The 24,290-nt window shown below is 42.4% G+C and overlaps 1 protein-coding gene across 1 annotated transcript in view; it reads left to right on the top strand.

Moving 5' to 3' along the window:
• Positions 1 to 22,966, top strand: part of Aggf1 (angiogenic factor with G-patch and FHA domains 1) — a 28,841-nt gene extending 5,875 nt beyond the window's left edge. Inside the window, exons 2-14 of the mRNA XM_021208525.2 lie at positions 246 to 348; positions 928 to 1,130; positions 2,471 to 2,632; positions 3,460 to 3,648; positions 6,988 to 7,309; positions 8,870 to 8,981; positions 9,312 to 9,363; positions 12,197 to 12,298; positions 13,651 to 13,816; positions 14,739 to 14,821; positions 17,276 to 17,403; positions 18,499 to 18,598; positions 21,927 to 22,966. Coding sequence (XP_021064184.1) covers positions 246 to 348; positions 928 to 1,130; positions 2,471 to 2,632; positions 3,460 to 3,648; positions 6,988 to 7,309; positions 8,870 to 8,981; positions 9,312 to 9,363; positions 12,197 to 12,298; positions 13,651 to 13,816; positions 14,739 to 14,821; positions 17,276 to 17,403; positions 18,499 to 18,598; positions 21,927 to 22,127 — 1,923 coding nt within the window. The 3' untranslated portion in view covers positions 22,128 to 22,966. The remainder of the gene's footprint in view (positions 1 to 245; positions 349 to 927; positions 1,131 to 2,470; positions 2,633 to 3,459; positions 3,649 to 6,987; positions 7,310 to 8,869; positions 8,982 to 9,311; positions 9,364 to 12,196; positions 12,299 to 13,650; positions 13,817 to 14,738; positions 14,822 to 17,275; positions 17,404 to 18,498; positions 18,599 to 21,926) is intronic.
• The last annotated feature ends 1,324 nt before the right edge of the window (positions 22,967 to 24,290 follow it).

Here is a 24,290-nt window from a genome sequence, read left to right as displayed (position 1 = left end):
GAGTTGTGTATTACTGTAATGTCCTGAGGGTGGTAGAGTGTTGTGTATTACTGTAATGTCCTGAGGGTGGTAGAGAGTTGTGTATTACTGTAATGCTCTGAGGATGATTGAATGTTGTGTATTACTGTAATGTCCTGAGGATGGTAGAGTGTTGTCTATTACTGTAATGTTCTGAGGATGGCAGAGTTTATATATTACTGAATTGCTTTATGACTTATTTTTCCTAAAGCTTTGTTTCCTTTCAGGTAGAAGAACTTAGTAAAATACTCCACTGTGGGAAAAATGAAGATAATCCGAAGTCTGATGTAGAAGTACAGACAGAGAGCCATGCTTCTTGGGCAATTTCAGGTACTCAGTATGGGTGCACCAGTGCCCTTGGAACATTCATGACACACGGGTGTAGCATTTCTTTAAAAATAACACAGACAAAATATGAAAAGCGGAGGAATCTGGTAACACAGATTTCCTTCTATGTCGCTTTTTTGTCAATTTATGGGTGGCAAAATAGAAATGTATTATAATTTCTAACTTATTTAATGCTTTTGTGTGTTTTCAGTGCGGCACTAAGTATTCTGTTCTCGTGCTTAAGTCAGGTTCTCAGTACAGAGGTAAAGGCTTCTGGAACATGCTGGGTAGCTCAGGTTGGCTTCGTTCAACCTCCTGCCTCAGGCTCTCCAGTGCTAGGAAAATCCTCCCTCCATGGACCCCCATACTGATTACACTGAGTAACTTGGTCAGTAAGCCTTCTATTCCCCCACCCCCACGCCTCTTAACTCTGCCTTGGCAGTGTGGCCAGGCCTAATGGGGGCAGTTTTGATTCCGTACTCAGGGTTTCAGTGGGTTCAGCTTTGTGTTTGCTATTTAGATTTTGCAGCTAACAAACTTTTCCCCTTATGCTCACCAGCTGTTTGTTTCTTTTCTTTACAGATTATTACTATCAGACATATTATAATGATGACAGTCTTCCCAGTAAAGAGACGGAACTGTGTGCACAGCTGAGTCAGTATGCTCAGGCTTCTGCTCTGAATTCTAAAGATGAGTCACAGATAGACAATGGGAGTTATGCTGGTGCTGATGTAACAGAAAGTGTTAGCCATAGACAGGAGGATGCCGTCACCTCTGACTCACAGGTAATACAGGCTAACCATGGAGAAAGACAGGGTTCCTCAATCCTGTAGGGTACACACAGGAGTTATAAATAGTTATAAATGAGATAAAATGCATGGGTATGCACAAGCACCAGTTTTGATTTGTCTTTTGAAATCAAGTTTTGCTTTGCTGCTCAGGGTGGCCTTGTTCCCCTGAGTTCAAGTGTTCTTCTTCAGTCTGCGTGTGCCTGAGAGTATAGGTTTGTATCCACACACTCAGTTGTGGTTGCTAACAAACAGAAGTGGGAATGCGTTTGTAATTGTGATGATTTTTCTGTTTAACTCAGCCCATGAACGTTGGAGCTCAATGAGGTGACCAAGGAAGTAAAAGGTGCTTGTCACACAAGCCTGACACCCTGAGCTCAGTCCCTAACCCTGGCACCTTCATGAAGGTAGAGGAGAGGGCCAAGGGCGCCCGCGGTGGCACTCACGTCTGCAGCCACACATGGTAGTAAGGCTTTAGGGGGCTGTGGGCACAAGGACAGTGTCGTTTCACATGTTTATATCTGAAGTGTTGTTTGTTATTTTGACATGCGTTCACCCTTTGTTGCCCACACTGGTGTTGAATTCTCAGGCACAAACTCCTCCCATCTGAGCCTGCCAAGCACTGTGTGCATGCAAGCTGGCCACGCTGGAAGGAGAAGGCATTTCCTCTCCTGGCCGCTCCCCTCACCCGCCTATTCCAGGGCTGTGTGTGAACTGCCTCGTCACTGCTTAGATTTCCTGGACGGTTAATCTATACTTTCTCCGTTTCTACTTTTAAAGTGTCCTTATTGTTGGCTCTATTGACCAGTTAGATCGTTTGCTTTAGAGATAACTGATTGTCCATATTTCATGGTTGCTTCCTTGTGTGGTTGCTTCCCTCACGTTTAACTTTGAATACTTGTTATCATCCTACTTTAGTGTCTTTAAAACTCAGACAAGATTCTGGGAGTAAATACAGCTCGTGGGGCAGCACTGGCCTCGCAGGTGCAGGCCTCTGTCTTATCTGCAGCAAAGACAAAAAAGACAAAATTTAAGGCCGAGGATAAATGGGAAGACAATTAAAAATATTTTTTAAAAATGCAGAAGATAGCCTAGTCGGCCATCATTGGGGAGAAAGGCCCCTTGGTCTTGCCAAGAAGGGGGAGTGGGTGGGTAGGGGAGCAGGGCGGGGGGGGGAGGGTATAGGGGACCTTGGGGATAGCATTTGAAATGTAAATGAAGAAAATATCTAATAAAAGTTGAAAAAAATGGTTCTGATTATAATTAATGACATTGTTTCCATTACAAACTGGATCCAGCTTAGCTGACAGTATGTGTCACCTGGCATGTCTCTGCAGGAGAATGCGTCCGCACTAGCAGAAGGCCCAGCGCTCGAAGGGTCCTCGCTTGCTGAGAGCTTGAGAGCCGCAGCGGAGGCTGCTGTGTCGCAGACCGGCTTCACCTACGACGAGAGCACGGGCTTATATTTTGACCACAGCACTGGTTTCTATTATGATTCTGTAAGTATCTCAGACCTTCCTAACACTGTACTGTTGGGTTTTGAGCTGCCTCATAGCAAAAAGTAAGTCCCAGCTGAAGCAGAGAAGGAAGAAGTGGCCTAGTTTTCACACTGGGCTTGAGGGCTGGCGGGCAGACTTCCTTCCCGCCATCTTGTCTGAGTGATGGTGTCTGTGGACTTGGTAACTAACGCCTTGTTGACTGTAAATGGAGGCCTTCATGTCACGTCTTTCAGTGGCTCAGTCTCCTTGCTCAAGTTTTCCCTCCTATGGTGAACTTTTGCCTCCAGTTTTCTAACAAGAAAAAAGAAAGGGATAGAAAATGACTGAGCATAGTTGCTTACCAGTGTCTCAGGCCTGTAGCCCCAACCCCAGCTTCTGTAGTTTATCATTAAATGGTCAAGTGTTTGTAGTGTTACGAGGTTGGGATGTCCAGAGCCAGGGCACTGATGGTTTCCTATGCAGTTTGTCACCCCAACCTAAGTGTTCATGCCTTTGAAAATGTTTCTTTCATTTCTTTTTAATGTGGTCAGTTGAACCATATGAAGTTGCCATTTCACATAAAGAAAAGCACTGTAAGCACTGGCAGTTTCACTTGATGCAATTAAGATTAAAGTTTTCTCACCGTGGAAAGCACAGCACACAGTAATGATTTTTTTTTCCCCCCCGAAAAAGAATTTTTTTCTCTAATTTATTTCTCTAATTCTTCTGAAAATACAATAGTTGTTAAATGTATCTACTATCTTTGGATATATTTGGCATTTTTGTTGTTTCTTTTTCTCTTTTGTTTCATTATACATGAGTAAAACTTACTGTCCTGACTTTGAAAGGAAAACCAGCTGTATTATGACCCTTCCACGGGGATTTATTACTACTGCGATGTGGAGAGTGGTCGGTACCAGTTTCACTCGCGAGTAGACTTGCAGCCTTACCAGACCTCTAGCATAAAACCAAACAGAGATAGAAGATTGAAGAAGAGAAGAAAGGAGCCAGGTTTTTATACAGCAAATGAAGAAAAGGTAATGCTTTCTTACTTTTTTAAATTTTACAGTATTTTAGTATCATTAATTAAGCCACAAATTTTATGAATGTAAACATCGTTCTGTATTTTTGTGTTTTAAATATATTTATTAAGGTTTCAGATTCTAAAACTTAGAAAGGTTCAAGTGAAATGAATGGTTTTGGTTTTTTTTGTTTGTTTTTTGTTTTTGTTTTTTAACAAACTCAGTCATTAGAAGTAGGTGTATTGTAAAATTTGAAGGAAGTATTTATTTAAGATATAAACCATCTTACAATGTGTAATTCAGAAAAAAAATCCAGACAACATCCAGACTTGATTTAGTAAGTTGGTTATTACAGTTCGCAAAAGAAAATTGATTTATATATTGTCACATACAGATTCAACTTTCTTAAGTAGTTTCTCACTTATTAATTGCAAACTTAAAAATGCATTCCTGGTAAATATGGAGTGAGGGACATATTAGGATTGGAAGGGTATTTTTTGTTGTTGTTTTTATTGTTGTTGTTTTAAATGATTTATTGTTGCTGGTTGGTGACGGTGGCGCACGCCATTAATCCCAGCACTCTGGAGGCAGAGGCAGGCAGATCTCTGAGTCAGGGCCGGTCTACAGAATGAGTTCCAGGACAGTAGGGGTCCCAGTCTTGTCTTGAAAAACCAAAAAAAAAAAAAAAAAAAAAAAAAAAGAAAAGAAAGAAAGAAAAGAAAAGAAGATTTATTGTCTATCTGAATAGCTATAAGTTTTGTGGGTGTGTGTGCACATGTACATTTGAGCATGTGTGCATGGGTGTGCAGATACACAGGCCAGAGGAAGGTCCCAGAGCCTCTGGAGCTGGTTAGGGTTGGTGAGAGGACGTGGGTGCTGGGAAGCAGCTTGGGTCTACTGCGGGCACGCACAACTGCCGGGCCGTAGTGTCAGCCTGCTCTTTTGTTTGTCTGTCTGTCTCCTTTTTGGAAAAAGGTTGGCTGTATCAACAATCAGAGGTTTTTTGTTTGTACTAGGTAGAGAATCTCATTTCTAGTAATTTATTTTCAAAAAATTAAAATGAAAGACAATTTCTTTGCCTAATTAACACAGCACTATGCATAAGAAGTGGGAGTGGAGGGGGATGTGGTCCTGGAATGTACCATAGTGTTTGAGAGCTTATGTTACATGTGCAGTACCTTGGGGTTGACCCCTAGCATTTCATAATTCAAGGTTAAGAACATGCTGACATGTACAGGAAAAGGAATGTAGGTCTGAAGACTGAAGGCAGTTTTAAAGTCACTTAGGATGCTATGCTAATTAAAATGTTATTAGTGCTCTTACTTCTCCTTCCTAAATGGCTGAGGTGGTGATGTGTGAGGTGGCAATTACTTGCTGCACTGGCATTGCTCGAGCTGCGGCAACTATGTGGTACTTAACTTTGTAAATTTTAGGTCATGTTTTTTCCTTTTAACCCAAAGTAATAAATTGTACTATCAACACTTGGAATTAATCTCACCGTGTTTTCGTTTTCGTGACAATACAAAAATGAATAGAAAAGCATGCTAGTGAACTACTAAAAATAAACTCTGGGAGCCGGGCATTTATGGGGTGCACCTATAATCCTACCCCACCCCCCACACAGACAGACAGAGAGACAGAGAGGGAGAGGCACTTCACTGTCTTAAGTGTAAGTGCCCTTTCTTGTCCTTCCTGCTTGTTTATTTATCAGTCTACCCCAGGAATCCCTTATCAGAAGCACCCTGACAGTTTCAGTTATTTTCCTTCTGTTGTTCAAGAAGTCATAGTGAGGAGAATATTGGACATGCTCTTTAAACAGTGCATATGTAGCTATGAAGATGCTGCTGGTCTAGTTTACATTGCTCTAAAGCTCCGCACAGCTTTTTAGCTCCTTGCCCTTGTTCTTGCCCTTGGTGAGTTTATATTGCTGAGAGTATATATAGTTTATCATACTGTGAATGTTCAGCCTGCCTCCAAACTCTATTTATGCTGCTATTAAAGAGATGCTGTCATATTTTGTGAAATTACACGTGAACTCCCTTCATTATATGCACATGGCAGAAAGAAAATTGAGAGTGTTACATATGGAAGGGAAAGAGCAATGACTTTGTGTTTCTTCCCAGTTGCCATGATACTAATAACATTCTGTCGGTTGTACAGGACGGTGCTTTCATGTGTGTTGGAGATTGAGCCTAGGACCTTGTTCAGACTAGACACACATCTCACTGCTGGACTGTACTCCTAGCCCATGTGTTATAACTTTTAAAAGTGGCTATGAGAATAAACTTGTATTATGACCACAAGAAGAATGGGATGCACATGTGCATTGACTTGATTTAATCATTCATTCTATGCAGAACTTGAAGTGTGCATAGTAAAAATACATATTTTTAATTTGTTAATTAAAATAGTTCATTTTTCATAAAGCATGCCAAAAAATTAATAATAAAAGGCTTATTATTATAGACAGGCTGAATTTTTAGAATTAAAGACATATAAATAAAACATTTATATTTTAAACTTTAAATTTTTCATTTTTTAGTCTAATGTGTTCACTTTTGGCAGAAACCTCAATTTTAATACATTGATTATATTTATATTTAGATCTTTAAATTCATCTTACCCTTTAAAATATCTCTGCTTTATGTACGTTATCATATTTAAAAACTGAAATGTTTAGAATTGACACATTCTCTAGTTTCGCACTATTCAGCATGGTAGCCATGAGCTACCTGTGGCTGTGGACTGAAGTGTAGGTCCTGGATGTGAGGGTATCCTGGATGTGTAAGGGTTTGAAGTCTTAGAATGAAAGTGAATACACAGGCCAGGGTGGCACACACCTTTAATCCCAGCAATCAGGAGGCAATGGCAGGTGGATCTCTGTGAATTTGAACCTGGTCTACAGAGTGAGAGCCAGGACAGCCAGAGCTAAAACTGAAACCCTGTTTTAAAAAAAAAAACCTAAAGAAAGAAAATCAAAAGTAGATAAAACATTATTTAAGTTTTTAAATGTGACTACTAGAAAATTTGAAAGTATAAAGAGGAGTTGCATTACATTTTTTATTATACAGCTTTCTTACAGGTCAAGTAACAGGTTTGCCGGCCTGGGCTGGGAATACGGGGCCTTGAGAGTAGATGGAGGGATGCACTGGGCTGTGGAATACCTCCCACCTGGATATTGACCCCATCTGATAGTGTGCTGACTAGCAACAGTAACATTCTGAGTGTTGGTGTCATGGAGCAGGACATGTGGGGTCCTGTCCTGTCCTTGTTCTGTATCCTCCTGAGTCAGTGGGACTTTATGTAGTGGTGTAAGATGCTGATGTCACTTACTTCCCTGTTCCCTCTGTCTAGGATTTGAGCTCAGAAGATCAGAAAGTCTGCAGTGTAGAATATATAAACTGCAGTGAGGATGAACATTCTGGAAATGTGAAAAAGAAGGCCAGGACAGACAGTTCTCGCAAAAGCAGTCCCTTACAGCTCACAGTGGCAGTTAGTGGAGACACTGTGGAGTCTCCTGGAGATGATAACTCAGCGTCATCTAAGGATGAGAGAATCAGAGAGAGTGAGAGCGAGCCAGAAGAAGGTGAGATCACAGACTCTCAGAGTGAGAAGAGCTATGATGGAGACAGTAGCAGTGGGGACAGGGAGACCTCAGAAGAATCCGATGATGAAGGTAAGTGAGTAATTCACTCCGGTCAGAGTGAGCCGCTGAGGAGGCGTGCCGATGGCACATCAGTTATTCTGATGGCATTGAAAATTATGACAATGACTTATTGTCAGATTTTAGGAGTCGAGTCAGGAGAGGGTGGTCAGTACATTGACTTAAGAAAACTGCAGTGTATAGCTTCCACTGAACGTAGCACTGTACTTTCAGTTCTCTAAGGCTCTGCTGTCATGGTCTGCTTTTGCAATTGAAGAAAAAGTAAATTGCCATTAAAAGCATACCTTATGAAAGAAGTCACTTGCTTAGTTAGGTATTATGGTCATTAGCATTTTTACTTCATATAAAGATATAAAACACAATATTTTGTAATAATAGTAAACAAATTAAATTTGTTCTTTTCTCAATAGAAAGTTCTCTTATTTTTAAAAAGTAGCCTAAAATTTTCTGGCTTAAAATAATTTAAAAATGTGTTTAGGATATTTTTCAGATAAAATAGATTTGTTTTTAATTACTGTTAGAAATGTGTGTACTTTATGATGGCTACTGAAGGGACTCTCGCCAGCTGGCAAACATGACTCTGGCTAAGGGGCGTGGCCTGCATCATCAGTGCCGAGGTTGAGGCTCAGGTGGGCTCCACAGCAGCCTGCACTGTAGAGCAGTGTGTGCTGTATGGCAACAGTGCAGCACAGCACAGTAACTGGCAGGCACGGTATTTCTGCAGCACACACAGGGTTAAATAGAACATGAAATGGCCAAAGGCTTACGACAGCACTGGAAAAGTTCAGAGTGTAAGAGTCACAGAGAGCGCTTAGAGAAGACAGGAGAAGACAGACACATTCAGGCGCCAGAGTTGCTGGGTGCTAAAGTACACCATTAATATGAAGTTTTCAGGTTGGGGAGAGCATTTCCATCACATGTGGAGGCTGGTGGGCCGAAGGCAAGAGACAGGGCATCCCCATGTCTCTAGAGAGGCTTAAAATAGAACTATCTGATGGGGACAGAGAGGGTTGTCACCCAGGGTCTATCACCAAGAGAAACCCCAGTGGGTCCAGGAAATCTGGGACCTGCTGTGTCAGGGTTGTCAGACAGTAAGAGCAGACACTGGATTCCTGCAATACAGCCAAAGGGGACAGGAAAGCTTAAGAGACAGCAGGCCAAACTGAAGAGAGTGTGCTCCTCAGAAGTGCAGGAGGTAGGGAGCTGAGAGGAACTCATCAGTTAGCTGCTGTTGAACGGAGAGGGCCAGCACTAAAGGTCCAGATGTGTGAGAACTGGGCTCAGGCAGATCTGTAGACTAAGTCTGAGTAGCAGCGTCAGTAATGAGGGTGCCATGGCCAGCTTGAGGGTGGCCAGCATGGCTCTCACAGGCCCTGCCCTTCCCTCCAATTTCCTCCCCCTTACTAAAATCCTAGATTGTATTCCTAAAGCTAGGGATGCTCCTTGCCCTTTGTTCCTCTGGGGCAAATAAACCTCCTTTGTGCTGAGAACTTGGTTTCCTAATTATTGTGTGAGAAATTGGTTTTCATAGAATGTTAAGTTAATCTTTGTCTCTACCTCTCACCTTGGTAGATGAGGAAAGAATTTGGCCGCCCTGTATCCGGGTGATTGTCATTAGGTCTCCAGTGTTGCAGATGGGCTCGTTGTTCATCATCACCGCTGTGAGCCCAGCCACCATTGGGAGGTAAGGAGGTTGTGCATTGCTGGAGCTGAAGGGTTTTCACTTGTTTCAAGATGGTGGATGAGCAGTATTTATAGCATTGTTCTAGAAACAAAAAGGCTAAAGCAACATCCTTATCCAAAGAAAAGCACAGTTTAACCAGAAAGATGATGCAACCAAATACTGTGTAGAAGCATGCCAACTCTAGAGAGTCGTCAGGGTGAGCCACAGCTGGGGGACTGCTGTGCTAGGTTTCCGTTTAAACTCCATCTAGTAAAGCGTACTGTGCCCTGTCACTGTCACTACTGTGTTTCTGTGTTCCCAGTTACTCACTCACTTCACTTACTGTTGCAGAGAAAAGGACATGGAGCATACTGTGAGAATCCCAGAAGTCGCTGTTAGTAAGGTGAGACCTCCACTCTGAGGAGAGATGTCTGTGTGCCACTGCCCTTTGCCTGTGTTTGAGTGCCTGTCCCAGGCAGAGGCAGGAGAACTAAGAGTTTGAGAACAGTCTTGACTACACAGTGAGTTCCAAACTAGCCTGGGCTACACAACAAGATCCTATATAAAAACCAAATTGAACAAAAAGGAACCTAGAATCATTTTAGTAGGAAACATAAGACTTTCTGCTGAACGGGAGGGGCTAATGGTATGGTAATACTGATGACGGCAGTACCTCTTTGTTTCTTTCAGTGTTTGAAAAAAAGTCCTTATCACAGTTTAAAAATTATGGGACTTTAGGGTTTGGATTTGGTTAAAGATAGGGTCTCTTGTAGCCCAGGCTAGCCTCCAACTCACTAAGTAACAGGGTCGGCCTTAAGCTCCCAATCTTCTTACACCTACATCCTAAGGGTTATATAGGCATGGGCCACTCATGCTTGGCCAGGATTTTTGTCATGATGTTTTGATTTGTGACAGGGTCTTCCTCTCCTTGTTCCCAGGCTGCTCAAGTAATCCGGCTCAGCCTCCTGAATTAGTAGGAATATAGCTGTGTATCACCATGCCTGGCTAATTATGTCCTTTTTAAAAGTCTGAAGCATGAGCTACAAAACATGGATTTATTTATTTAACTTAAATAGTATCCAAATAACAAATTTACCAAGTGAAATAAATATGCTATGTTTTGTGATAATTCAAACATAAATCCAACCCTGACTCAAATGGTTTGCCATCCTTGGATAATCTAACCTCTTCTACCTCAGGATTTCTCAAAGTTTCAGTGGCTTCGTGTTGTAGCAATAAAAAGTTGAGTTTTCAAAACCAACAGAATTGTAGCTTTAAAATAGCAGGGAAAGGCTGTGCTTCTCGGCTCTCCATGCTTTGTGTCTGGAACTGTTTTTGACTGTCCTTCTGACACTGTTAAGAACTGAACCCAGAGCACTGTGAGGAGGAGGCAGGCCTCCGTGCCTCTGACTCCCTGCTTGTTTTTATTTAATGAAGTAGTGTGCGCCTATGATTTGTTTTGTCTTTTTAAGAATGGAATTTAGTCTAGCCTGGTCTACAGAGTCTCAGGGCAGCCAGAGCTACACAGAGAAACCCCATCTTGAAAAACCAACCAACCAAACAAGCAAACAAAAAGGGTGGAGTTCGTTTCTTGCTGTTATCAGGAAAGTGTTCCCCCTCACTGTTTGAAAGCAGGGAATCCTCCTGCCTCCTTCACTCACTTTGTTTTTTTCAAAGAAAGCCCAGCCTGTAGCTTTAGTAGTAGAGAACTTCTCCCCTCTCAGCCCGGCTAAAATGCAGAGAACCGTGTTTCTTGCTTTGGTTTGGTTTGGTGTCCATTGCCGTTGTGTAGTGGGTAGATGGCCTGGGAAGCGTCAGGCTGCTGGCACACATAGCACACTCCCAGGCAGATGAAGTCAGTGTGTTGATTTATAAACCTTCCGTTTATCATGGAAGAAAACAGAAATACTTGAGCATTGAAGAGGAGGCTTTATGAGGTTTAAAAAAGACAGTAAAATTCAAACATAGCTGATTTTGACTCAGTTCAAAGCTTCTTGGGGGTTAAGCAAGTTAAAAAGGCAGACAGCGATGTCTGTCAGAAAGCTATGACAGATGCATGTAGGTTTTGTACAAACATATTTTCTCCAACTCCACTGTGATGTCAATAGATCAGTGAGTCAAAGGTATAGTCGGTTCACCATATAGAGAATGTCCTGGCTCACACGTGAGAAGTCACTGGAGTCACATGCAATGCAGACATGAAGGCAAGACAGAATTTTTATTCACGTGCTTATTAAAAATTGTTCCTTTTGGGAGCGCAGTTTAGAAGAGCTTTTTTTTGGGGGGGGGGATAAGATTTGGCAGTGTGAAAACATTTGTAATCATTTAAAATTTTTATAAAGTTACTCTAGACAGTCTGACTACAGAAAGGAGCAGGCAGAGGAGCCCAGGTGGCTAGTGAATAGCGAGCAGAGGTTCTCAGGGCTGGAGATTCACTCACAGTTAGGGATTTGATGCCTCGGGCCTTTGGGGCATCTGGACAGATCCACACAGAGACCTATACACATACACATAGTTAAAAATAATAAAAGAACCCTTTGTTAAAAAGATTTTCAGTAGAAATCAGAGAAATTCAAAAATAAGATCAATGGTAAAACTTGATATTACATATCGCTAGATTAATAGAAAATTTAAATTCTGACAATAGCCAAGTCTGGTTAAGAGTGTTTAAAGCTACAAGAATTCTCACAGACAATGGGGATATATCTATTTTGGAAAGCAATATGGCAGTATTTAGTTTAAGATTAGAAGTTTGCATATAGGGGCCAGCTGAAATCGAGATAATTTGTCAAGGTCGTTTGATCCCTAGAGACTACATGGTAGGAGGGAGAGCCAACTCCTATGAGTTGTCCTCAGACCTCCATGCCTGCACCTGGCACCCCACACCCCAGAATGCCAGGTGAACATCCAGTGTACCCCATGTACACACAGACACAAAATAAATGACCATTTTTAATTTAAATAAAATTTACATATATGGTACAATTCCATCTCTTAAGTATATCTATCTCTCAGAGAGATAGTTGGATATATACAGATTTTCATCATAGTTAAAGATGGACGCATAGGAAGTATAGCCTCCATATTTCTACCAGAGACTTGTAATAATTTGTATTCAGAAAAAAAACATTAAGAGAAATCAGGTGAAATGATCAGAGACTACTGCGCACCAGTGCAGTTCGCTCTGGGTTGAAAGTGTACAGTTCTTTGTAATCGCTTGCTTGCTTTCCTTTAAGTTCCACGCAGAAGTTTATTTCGACCATGGCTTGCAAAGCTATGTTCTTGTGGATCAGGGCAGCCAGAATGGTACCATCGTCAACGGGAAACAGATTCTTCAGGTACGTTAATGTGTAGGTTACCTGTACTTCCTTAGGTCCTAGTCATTACAGATCACAATTCAAGCACAAATTTATAACTTGGTTGGGATTTTCCAGAAAGGACTAGGAAAAAAAAAAAAAATTTAGTAGCTATTGGTCTGTTGAGTTTTGACTTCTAATTATATTTCTATTGCTACTTTTAGGTATGACTGTACCATAAAGCTTATTTAGATTAAATATATATGTGTGTATGGCCTCCACATGTGGAGGTCAGCTTGGTGGGGCTCCTCTTCCTGCTGAGTCATCTCACAGCCCAGGACTGAATGTTCATAGAAGCAGCTTTGGTGGCCCTCCTTCTTCCTGTGTGCTCTGCGGTTCTGGCCCAGGTTCTTTCTGTACGTCAAGCAGATGCTCTCTCTCTGACACACCACTGGACAGCCCTAACTGCCCCCTCCTTTTTTTTTTTTTTTTTTGGTCTTAATAAAATAATAGTAAACTAGGAATTTTCTAAAAACTAAAGTACCCTGCCAATGGAACTGAGGACAGGAGAAGAGTTGTCCATCACAGGGAAGCGGGTCACGGGGAAGCAGGCAGTTATTTTATGTTGGACTTCAGAAAGCACAGGGAGAAAATGCCAGTACTAAGCCCATTTTCTCCTGTTTGCTCAGTCTAGGACCCCAGCCATGGCCTGGGGCCACTGCCCTTCAGGTGGATCTGTCCCCTCAGTTAACCTAATCTAGATGATCCTTCACCAGCATGCCCAGAGGTCACCCCCATGGTGTGTTCAGAGACCGTAAGTGGTTCTGGGTCCTGTCAAGTTGGTAATATAAACCACCAAGGAGGCCTTGTTCTTCTGCTTTAAGAATGAAAGAAAGGAATTATAAGAAAAGCCGAGAGGTCACTCAGGGGTTAAGAGTATTTACCGTGGTGGTATCATTAGGATCATAGTACTGATCCCAGGGCCCGTGTAACAACCTATGCACCCCCAGACAGACACACACACAGCACTTTTTTTTTTTTTAAAGAGGAGGGAAGGTAACCACTTCTTAACATAGAACTTTCCTCTGATTATTATATGTTTTGCTAACAGATTGAAGTCCAGAGTGGACTTCAATGGTAAGAAAATTGGTAGACTTTGATAAGATTAAAATTATAAGTAGCTTTTGGGGAATGCTATAAGGGATCATGGGTGGAGCTCAGAGTTTGGTTCATGGTAAGTGTATGCTCTTCCACTGAGCTACTGTTGGTAGTCTTTTTCACTGTCTATCCATCAAGTTATAGAAGTGTGCCTGCGTCTCCTTTTCTGAACTCTTTACTACCATAGACATAATAACCATTTTGTATTTCTGTTTCATTAATAATTTCTCATCTAGCCAAAAACTAAATGTGATCCTTACGTCCTTGAACATGGTGATGAAGTGAAAATTGGGGAGACTGTGCTGTCTTTCCACATTCACCCTGGCAGTGAGACGTGTGATGGCTGTGAGCCAGGGCAGGTCAGAGCTCACCTCCGCCTTGATAGGAAGGATGAACCTCTGGGTATGTGAAGCCCCAAGTGTGGGTGGGTCTGTACTCTACAAGACGGATTAAAGTGGAGTAGTGGCCTGTCCCTCTGTACCGTTGAGCCCCCCCCCCCCCATGTCTCACTGCATTCAAGTAGAGTGGCCTGCCTGTGTGTGGTCTGCAGGGCTGAGTACTGGCACATTTGTTACTGTCCACATGTGCAGCCCACCTCTAGTCAGAGTCCTTTGTGGGGACTGTTTTTTTTTTGTTTTTTTTTTTAAGATTTATTTATTTTATACATAAGTACACCGTAGCTGTCTTCAGACATCAGTAGAGGGCATCAGATCTCATTACGGGTGGTTGTGAGCCACCATGCGGTTGCTGGGATTTGAACTCAGGACCTTCAGAAGAGCATTCGGTGCTCTTACCCACTGAGCCATCTCGCCAGCCCCGTGGGGACTGTTTTTAAAGTGACTTCCAAAACAGTGGAGTTCCAGAAGGGGCTTTCTCAGTCTTTAGTTCTGGGTAACCCCACTCCCCACATAAATGCTAACCCCATGTTACCTAAGCTCTACTTTTCCCTCCGTCCTCCCATGGGCTGGCTCTGCCTTCCAGGTCCTGTAGACACTCCAGGTTAAATGCACCAATTCAATATTTTCACACAGCATGTGTGAAATGTGAGAATGTGACATTTTGTCTTTCTGGGCCTGGGTTAGATACCTCAGCATAGTACTTTCCACTTGCTGATGAATGGATGATAATAATGTGGTCTATATAGACAGGCAGACAATGGACTCTTATTCTACTGTAATGAAAAACGAGATTATGAAATTTTTAGGAAAATGGTTTGAACTGGTTAATATACTAAGAAACTTTTTTTTTTTTTTTTTTTTTTTTTTTAGTAAGCATCAATTTTCTGTAAAGTCTGTCATAATTCAAACTCAGTTTTTCCTTTTAGTTGGTCCAGCACTAAGTAAGGGGGAAAAAGAATTGGAAAGAAGAAAAGCACTCAAGAAAATACGAGTAAAGTATGGCTTGCAGGTAAGGGTGCTAAGTATTCTCTTACTTAGTCAGTGTGCTAAGTACACTGTATATAAGCACTCAAGAAAATATGAGTAAAGTATGGCTTGCAGGTAAGGGTGCTAAGTATTCTCTTACTTAGTGTGCTAAGCACACTATATATAAGTAAGTTCTATTTACCACGATTATGTATGTAAATTTCTATAGTTCTGGTGTTTAAAACATTACTGCTGAAGTTGGAATTGAAAATACAGTGTGCGTGTGGGCCTGAGTTGAGATCCCAGCCGCTGTCTGAAAGCCACGGTGCTGTGCACCAGGCTGGGAGCATCCCTGAGGCTTGCTGGCCTGCCAGGCTATTTGAATCAGTAGCCCCCTCTCAGAAACCAAGGTGGAAGACTCCTGGGGAAACCGGCCCATTCCTCTGACTCTACGTGCTGTTCACACACAAGTTTAGGCAAATTTCCTGAGGTATTTAACACCAACGTATGAGAATACGTTGACAAGCTATACTTTGTCAAAATGTACGATTTTGCTTACCCAGAGACACTTAAGAAATATGAAGGAAACCATAGGCCAGCAAACTAGATACAAACCCGATAGCAAACTAGAATTCATAGATGTAGACTTTATAGTGATGTAGAATTTAAAGAACACTGTAGAATGAGAGAACAAGTTGATTTAAAAGGAGGCTGCTTTATATAATACTATATGCCTCAGACCATTCAGGGCCAGCCTGTGCTACTGTTTATATTAATTACTTTCTGTTGCCATGAGAAAACACTAGGACCAAAGCAACTTAAGAAAGGGTTTATTTTAGGCTGGGCCCAGCACCTGAGAGGCAGAAGCAGATGGATTTCTGTGAGTCTGAGGCCACCCTGGTTTACTGAGCAAGTTGTAGGACAGCCAAAGCTACACAGAGAAACCCTGTCTTGGAAAAACAAAAACAAAAAACAAAACAACTAAAAAGAAAAGAAAAAAAGAGAAAAGGTTTATTTTAGCTTACGGTTCCAGAGAGACAGAGTTCCTTACGTTGCGAAAGGCAGCATGGTGTGGGACAGAGAGGCTGAACCCAGGGAATGCAGTGGAGCCGTTAAACTCCAAAGCCTTTCCCAGGGAGAGATGCCCTCCAGCAAGGCTCTACTTGCTAAAGGCTCCATCAGATGTCAAACAGCACTGACAACTAGGGACTTTGATCAAACAAGCACACCAGGTTAAAAAAAAAAAAGTACTAGTTTTTAGCAAGCACTTCCCAAAGAAGTTATACAGTTATAAAGTAAACACATGGAAAATGTTCAGTAAGGATTGTGGGAATGTGAGAGACTACAGTGAGCTATCAGGAAGCAGCCATAGAACTACTCGGACATTTTAAATTGACTATACACATCACTGAAGGGTTGTGAGGAAACAAGCTCCTATGTGGCTGGCAGGAATGTTGAATGATGCAGCAACTCTGGGTGGGAAAACAGTGTGGTAACTTTAAAAGTTAAAAGGGGCTGGCGGTGTGTCTATCATACCAGTTCATGGTATTTGCTTCAAGAAGTGCAAACAGTTTTCTACAAAGACTGGTAAGCAAACATTTGTCCTTGGTTTTTAGTAACACTTCCAAACTGAGAGATTCAAATGTCTTAAATATGGATAAAGAAACCATGCAGCAGTCTTATAGTGAAGGACAATTTATCAATTAAAAAGGGAGGACCATTGAAACAGGTATAACCTGGGAGTTACTGCCACACTTGGGTGTGCCTTTATCCTGAGCATGCCACACTGCGTCTGCTAAAGTGTCTGTCCTTCCCGGGGAATCACTACATTCTCTGTGTCCATGCCCTGACATGGGGCTTAGCCCACTCTTTATCCTGTAATATGTGTTAGATTGTGAAGGAGTCATATAGATAGGGCTATATTATAGCAAAGACAGTTCATAGGAACAGGATGAACCATCTCCTCATTTTAAAATGACTCCTTATTTTTCCCTTCTAAGAGACAGTATCAAACTATGTTGTGTTCTTTGGAATCCTTAGAGAAAAGGGGGAAGATTTTTTTTTTGTCTCAGTCCCAGCAGTTCAGGTCTTAGTGTTATGTGTGCATCCCTGATGTGTGTGTGTGCACGCAGGCTGTGCCTGGTGCTGTGTGGAGGGCTGAGGACATCTCTGTGAAGCTGGTGCTCTTCCTCCATGCTTGTGGGGTTCTGGGGCTCAGTTCCTCAGGCCTGCGTGGCAAGTGCCTTTACCCACTGAACCCTGAAAACTGGTTCATAGGCCAGTAGGAGGCTGTATGGGAGCTAAAGAATACACTGGATTCAGCATGTTATCTCCTTGCCTTGTGTTTATTTTGTGACAGAACTTGAGCAGTGTGGAGCAGACATAGCCACTTGTTCTCACTCTTGTATGTAGAGGCCACATTGAACCATAGTTTTTTTTACTGAGTTATACTTTATTTGCTTTCTTTTTTCTCAATCAATGGTTTGCGGTTGTTAAGAATACAGACTATGAAGCTGAAAAAGCATTGAAGAATCCTAAGTATAAAGACAGAGCTGGAAAACGCAGGGAGCAGGTGGGAAGTGAAGGGACTTTCCAAAGAGATGACGCTCCTGCATCTGTTCACTCGTGAGTGTTGACCATTGCTTGTTGAGTTTTTTTACTCAGTGATTCTTTTCTCTTGGTAAAATGGCTTTGTTAATCAACATGAAAAATGTGACCACACTTACATATTAAGTTAGCTACATTATTTTTTTATTCTAGGTTGAGTCAATTTGAATCTTCCATGTAGAAATGAAAATTATAAAATTGTGGTTTTTCTCTTGTTCCCAAACTGTAGTATTTGTGCCAGGTTTAATTTTATAATTACAGTTAGCGGTAACGCTTCCTTGTTGGGGGGTGGAATGGGATGTCCAGCTGTTCACGGAGTCAGTTCAGGACATGTAGTGAGTGTTTCAAGTTAGGGGTAGCAGGCAGCTGGGCAGATGCTTTAAAAACAGCTGAACAATATGAACATTACATTAGATTTCAATGAGAAGACAGAAATAAAAACTGAAGCACATTGGCCTGCTTTTCTTGGGATAGTATAAAAGAAAATAATAAAGATACAAAACTGTCACAGAAAATCCATCACACCAAATGCAAGTAGGGAGAAATGGGCTCTGGGTCTCCTTTTTATTGGTTCATTCATATAGACAGGAAGGCACACTGTTCTTGGCTGTTGAGCCTTGTGCTCATGTGGAAGGTTGTGCATTAAGAGCACACATTTCATGCACAAGAAGTGCGACAGTGTCAGCAACCTCTGACCTGTGCTCTCCTTGCCAAATTCAACCACCGTCCTGACAGTAGCTTTTGAAGTCCTAAGTGTGTGGAGCAATACAGATACATGGTGTCTGTGTCCTTTGTCCTACGTGGCTTTGTTTGATACAGCTTCTTGTCATTGCCCAAGAACTTCCTTTGTGTGTGTCCTCAGTCTGTCTCAGTGCCTGTGGATGTCTGAACTGCTTGCCGTTTGTTGACCATTTGGTCTGCTTCCTTGTACACAGGTCATTGGTTGCATGTCCATTAGGTGGCATCTGTAGAGTAGCATTTGTGCTCTCCACCTTAGGAAGTATTGTCAGTTTTTAAAGATAGTTTTACCAGGTTTTTTGTGCATGAGTATATTGTATATATGGCCTAAAAAATCTTTTATAAGTCAATTATTGGCTTAATTTTCCTTTACAGTGAAATTACAGATAGCAACAAAGGCCGAAAGATGTTGGAGAAGATGGGGTGGAAACAGGGAGAAGGCCTGGGAAAGGACGGTGGAGGGATGAAAACTCCGGTAAGACTTGTCTTCCCTTCATCCTAAGTTCTTCCGATAGGCGTTGCCTCTGTGTAGTAATGAGCCCGACATTGCCAAGCGCTGGGGCTAGAGGTAACCCAGACCAGACATGGGGAAGGCTTTTATTGTGTTCCCGCTTAACACATGTGCACTTTGTTTGGTATTTTGTGTTTTAGGAAAGCCTTATTTAGATTTTTTTTTTCTTAAATCAAAACTATTAAAGTGTTATTTAATGAATCAAAGGTTTTTTGGTACTTTTTAGTTGTATAGGTTTTCAGCTTGTTTGCTTTACCATGTTGGCTATTTAAACCTTAAATGTAGCTGGGCGTGGTGGCACACTTGGGAGGCAGAGGCAGGAGGATTTCTGAGTTCGAGGCCAGCCTGGTCTACAGAGTGAGTTCCAGGACAGCCAGGACTACACAGAGAAACCCTGTCTCAAAAAAACAAACAAAAAAAAACCCCAAAAAACCTTAAACATATTAGGCAAATACTCTTGCTAAGATAAGCTCAGTATGTACATATGTACATACATACATTTATTTATTTATTTATTTATTTATATTTGTCAATTTATTTGTCTATTCATTCATGCAACCATTTCTTTGTTTTTTCTTTTGGTTTGGGTTTTGTAAAAACAGGATTTCTCTGTGTAACAGACCTGGCTGTCCTGGAACTCAATTTGTAGACCAGGATGGCCTTGAACTCTCAGAGATCCACCTGCTTCTGGGTCCCTAGTGCTGGGATTAAAAGCGTATGCCACCGTGCCTGGCTCTTTTAAAATTTTTAGATGACATTCTTACTAGTCTAGTGCTGAACATTGAAGGAACAGTTGATGTTAGTTTACACATAGGCAGATTATGCATTAGCTACAGAATCTATTATGCTCAAGAGCCCCAGAACATTTTATGTACAATACAGAGAATAATGTCTAGAACACAATGCATTGGTTAAATTGTATAGCCCTGTAGTTGATGGGAGGTAATAGCTATCTTTAGTGTGTGCACACATGGGTGGGCATGCGCGTGCGCACACACACAAACACACACACACACACACACACACATACACACCCTGCCAAATTTGATGGGCCACCAGTGTGAATATATTGCTGGTTTTGTCACTGTCACTGGTTCATGATGAAGAGAATGGTTTACAGTTAGACCTTTAGCATGTGTGAGCTTATCACTGAGTCTTTGGGCATGTTTGAAGGTGCAGTGCTTTCATAAAAAGTGTTTGTCAAGAATGTCCTACAGGGACTGGAGAGATGGCTCAACAGTTAAGAGCACTCACGACTGCTCTTCCAGAGATCTTGAGTTCATTTTCCAGCAACCACATGGTGGCTCACAGCCATCTGTAATGGGATCTGTTGCCCTCTTCTGGTGTGTCTGAAGACAGTGACATTGTACCCACATACATGAAGTAAATAAATAAATCTAAAAAAAAAAAAAAAAAAAAGAAAGTGTCCTGCAGACCCCACCTACACTTTACAGAAGGCACCTGGTGGTTCTGGTAACTTCCTAACATAATGAGAGGCCCTCATCTCCTCATAGGAAGACAAACAGCCGTCAGATTCTCGACATAATTCTGTGTGCACACAGCACTGGAGAGAGAGCTCATAACTTTGTACATGCCAGGCAGACACTCCAGGGTCAGTGACTTTCCCAGGCCTACTATTTTAATCTTGGTCCTCTTGTACATTTACTTGAATGAGGCTAGGGCTGGAGGATTAAATGTGCCCATGGCCTTTACTTTTAGTTAGAGTGGACTGATGTACTATATATCTTTCAGGTGTGTCCAGCCTGTGCCCGTAGGCTGGGAGCCGTCCCCATAGCTATGAGTGCAGCCTAAACAAATGTAAACAGACATAAAGCATAGTGGGACTTCTTGTGTTCGCTTTTTGGTTGTCTCTTGCAGTTTCTGAGCATATTTTGAGGATAAGAACATTCATCACTGTGGGGCTATGGGTATAGAGGAAGGGGGGGAGGGAGAGAGCCCACTTCCTACCAGAGTTCCTGTGCTCTGGGCAGGCGAACGCAGGAGGACTGCCAGATGCTTTCCATGCGGCTCCGGGTGGGCATCTGGCTGTGTGAAGCCACTGACCCCACATGGTGGGGGGTGGACAAGGGGCAGCCCCTATACCAGGTTCTCAGTCCTTAGCATCCCACGCTGGATACAGCAGAGGAGCTGAGAACAGAATAGGAGATACGGGAAGAAGGCAGAGGGAGAGAGGTTCCCATACAGGCGAGAATCTTTAGTCCATGGCTGGAGCTCAGGAAGGCCTTCTGATGGGAGATTAGGCATGGCTCATTAGGAGAAAGCCTATCCCATCGTCCAAGCACAGCGGGCCTTGATGAGCAGAGACAGCCTATGGTTTTAGAGCTTTATTGTAGAAAGGTGGGGGAAAGAGAGAAGGTAGAGAGAAAGAGACCAGCCATGGCCAAGAGGAGAGAAGGGGAAAAAGGAGAGAGAGAAGAAAGGCTAGAGTAAGAGGGAGAGGGAGAGAGGAAGAGAGTGAGAGGAGAGATGAGAGAGAGGAAGAGGGAGAGTGAGGGAAGTGAAAGCTTAAGAGAGCGAGGAGGGGCCAACCAGCCCCTCTTATGGTGGGTTTGTTATCTTGTTGTTGCTAGGTAACTGGGAGGAGTCTAGCCTGAAGGTCAGAAGCTTGGGACATTTTGTTTTGGTTTTTTTTGTTTGTTTGTTTTTTGTTGTTGTTGTTTGGGGTTTTTTTGTTTGTTTGTTTTTGAGACAGGGTTTTTCTCTGTGTAGCCCTGGCTGTCCTCGAACTCAGAAATCCACCTGCCTCTGCCTCCCAAGTGCTGGGATTAAAGGCGTGTGCCACCACTGCCTGGACATTCTGTATGTGACTAAAAGCCATGAGCTTCTCTTGTGGGGGATGTGGGGGCAGTAACTTCGACAGGAGCCAGGGGTCCAGGAGACATGAGGGAACGCCTTCCATCCCATGTAGGTGAAAATTATCACCACTGGGTTTCACCGGGGTTCACACCTCAACCTGACTGGAGACCAGCCTGTCTGTGCATAGCCCATTACCCCACACATCACAATTGAAAAGGACAAGTGTCAAGGCGTGAGGATGGCTGTTTAAGGCACATGTTGGTTTTTTATAGAATTGGTTGAACTTTGGTCTGCCAAGACAATGCTAACAAAGGAGCTTAAGCTGTAGGAAGTAGAATGTGTATTTCTATGAGTATTGATGCGATCGACAGGTTTTCTTTGCACGAGTCTTTAATAAGTCAAAGGATTACAGTCAAATGTCCACACAGCAGAGTTTGGTGTATTTAGGTTCTAAAACAGTTCCTTTGCTCAACAGATCCAGCTTCAACTTCGACGGACACATGCCGGCTTGGGAACAGGGAAGCCGTCCTCGATTGATGACGTTCATTTCCTCCAGAATAAGAGCAAAAAAAACTGGGACAAAGCACGGGAGCGGTTTGCGGAAAACTTCACAGAAAATAAACCTCGGAAAGAGGCCCCAGGGGCAGTGCCGTGGGTGACAGGGACTGCGGAGTAGAGGCCTGTCTGTCACATGGGAAATCGGAGCTTCAGAAAAGAAAGAGTTTGAAAACTTTAACGTGGAAGCTGTGTTCCTAGAAAGCCAGTCACTGGAGGAACTCTTAAGATGGCCCCCTGATGGACACGTGTGGGGACGTGTGGTTTGCAGCCTGTAGAAAGCAGTTCTTACCCACCGAACAGGAGCTTGTGCAGGAAGTGGGCTCGAGGTGACAGGCACAGGAGAGCTGCCAGACCTTTGCTATTGTGGCCGGTCACTCACCCCTGTGGAGAGCAGCGTGCACATAACCACTAATGACTTAAGTGTGTGGGTCCTGTCTCTGTCATCATCACCATGACACAGATAGCAGACGTTTATAAAACAATTCTATGTGTACACTTGTTTACACCTTTTAGAGCTTAGGTTTTTTTAAAAAGTCGAAAAACCATGGGTAGTGGAGCCTAATTTTACTATCCTTGAAATAACTGCAGTAATAATATTGAAGAATTGATGGCAGGTACAGACTGTAGGAAATTAGTCTCACACTGTTTTCTTCTGTGAAGAATGTTGGTTTGTACTATAGAGTCAGCTCTGCCTTTGGTTTGTCCTAGCTGATGGAGTATTTCATATAGACGACTGGGTGCAGTGTTGGCATATTCAGTGTGCTAGCATTTTTAGTTTTGATAAACACCATTGCGGGCAATGGGACTGTGCTCAAAACCTGATGACTGGGGCAGAGGGGTTACTAGGCCAAGGCTTCAAACGTTTCCTGGAAATGTCTTCAAATGCAATAAAAAAAATTTTAAAGACTTGATTTCTTTAATAAATGATATAAACATACTGGTCTCCTTTGTATTTGCACCCAACCAGAATTGTCCCCTTTGAATGGAGCAGTGCAGGGTGAGTGTGGCTGGGGCCTGAAAGGAAAGTTATGTCCGAAGGTGAGAAAGGACCAGTTAGCAAGTCCCTAGAGGGCCAGGGTGGGAGATGTTAGCCCTGTGAGTCCTCATTTGGATAGTGTTTCTTGATGACCTTACATGTGCGCGCGCACACATGACACATACACACATGCATTTGGAGGCAGCAGGAGTGCTCTGCACTGTTTTCTCTAAAATAGAAATCAAAGTTATATTCTGAGTAGACCTTCAGAACAGCTCTGCTGATGGGCCTCCCTCATGTGAGCTCTTCTCTACCTTCAGTCTACGCTTGCGGAGGTGTTTCTCATGGATCTTTTTGCTAAGAAAATGGAAAACTAGAAAATGTGGTCTTAAGACTGAAATATATGCCCGGTGTGGTGGCGCACACCTTTAATCCCAGCACTCGGGGATTTCTGAGTTCGAGGCCAGCCTGGTCTACAAAGTAAGTTCCAGGACAGCCAGGGCTACACAGAGAAACCCTGTCTCGAAAAACAAACAAAAAAAAAAGACTGAAATATATATGTACAAAGTCTGCATTTTTAAACCTCTGCAGATCTAGCTCTAAGGGCTGTACTGTGTCATATTAATGTGTTCAATAAATGTCTCTGTCAGATGGTTAGAGATGTATGTATAACCAATTAGTAAACTAAATGTGAGCTTCTGAACAACACATGAGCTTCTATTGTTTTAGAAACATAAATGTGAGCTAATAGAGTTTGGATTATGCATAAAATTGTTTTAAATGCAGATTTTAAGTAGTATACTATGTGCAGATTTGCTAATTTATATAGTAACTTTTAAGTCCTTTGTTTAAATTGAATTATGTTTAAATCTGAATTTTAAGCAAGTTAACATCTTACTTTTGGTCAGAACATGAGAAATTTACTGTTCATTGTAATGACTGAAGAAACCATTCACTTTAACAAATCATTTCCTGGTATTAAATAGCTAATGGATGCACTCCTATTCAAAGAGACAGGACTTTTTAGTTTTTGAAAGAGGGTTACTTTCAGCATTTCCTTTCTCTGATTATGTACTCCACGTTGCCTCACCCAGCTCGGAAGGCATCCAGTTTTTCATGTGAGAACCATTTATGAGCTGGGCTTGTTTCTCAAGGATAGGCGGAAGGGACAAATCCCAAACAGGGAAACCAAGATGTGAGGAACCTTGTAAAGTTGTGGAGTAGAGAGGATACACATGGGAACAGTTTTGAACCTAGCCCTCAGGTGACCTCAGGGTCATGTGGACACAAATGGGTGGCCGTATG

Source organism: Mus pahari, chromosome 11, assembly GCF_900095145.1.
Source record: "Mus pahari chromosome 11, PAHARI_EIJ_v1.1, whole genome shotgun sequence".
Lineage (NCBI taxonomy): Eukaryota > Metazoa > Chordata > Mammalia > Rodentia > Muridae > Mus > Mus pahari.
The sequence above is the reverse complement of the archived record's forward strand: the minus strand, read 5'-3'. Positions and strand labels throughout refer to the sequence as shown.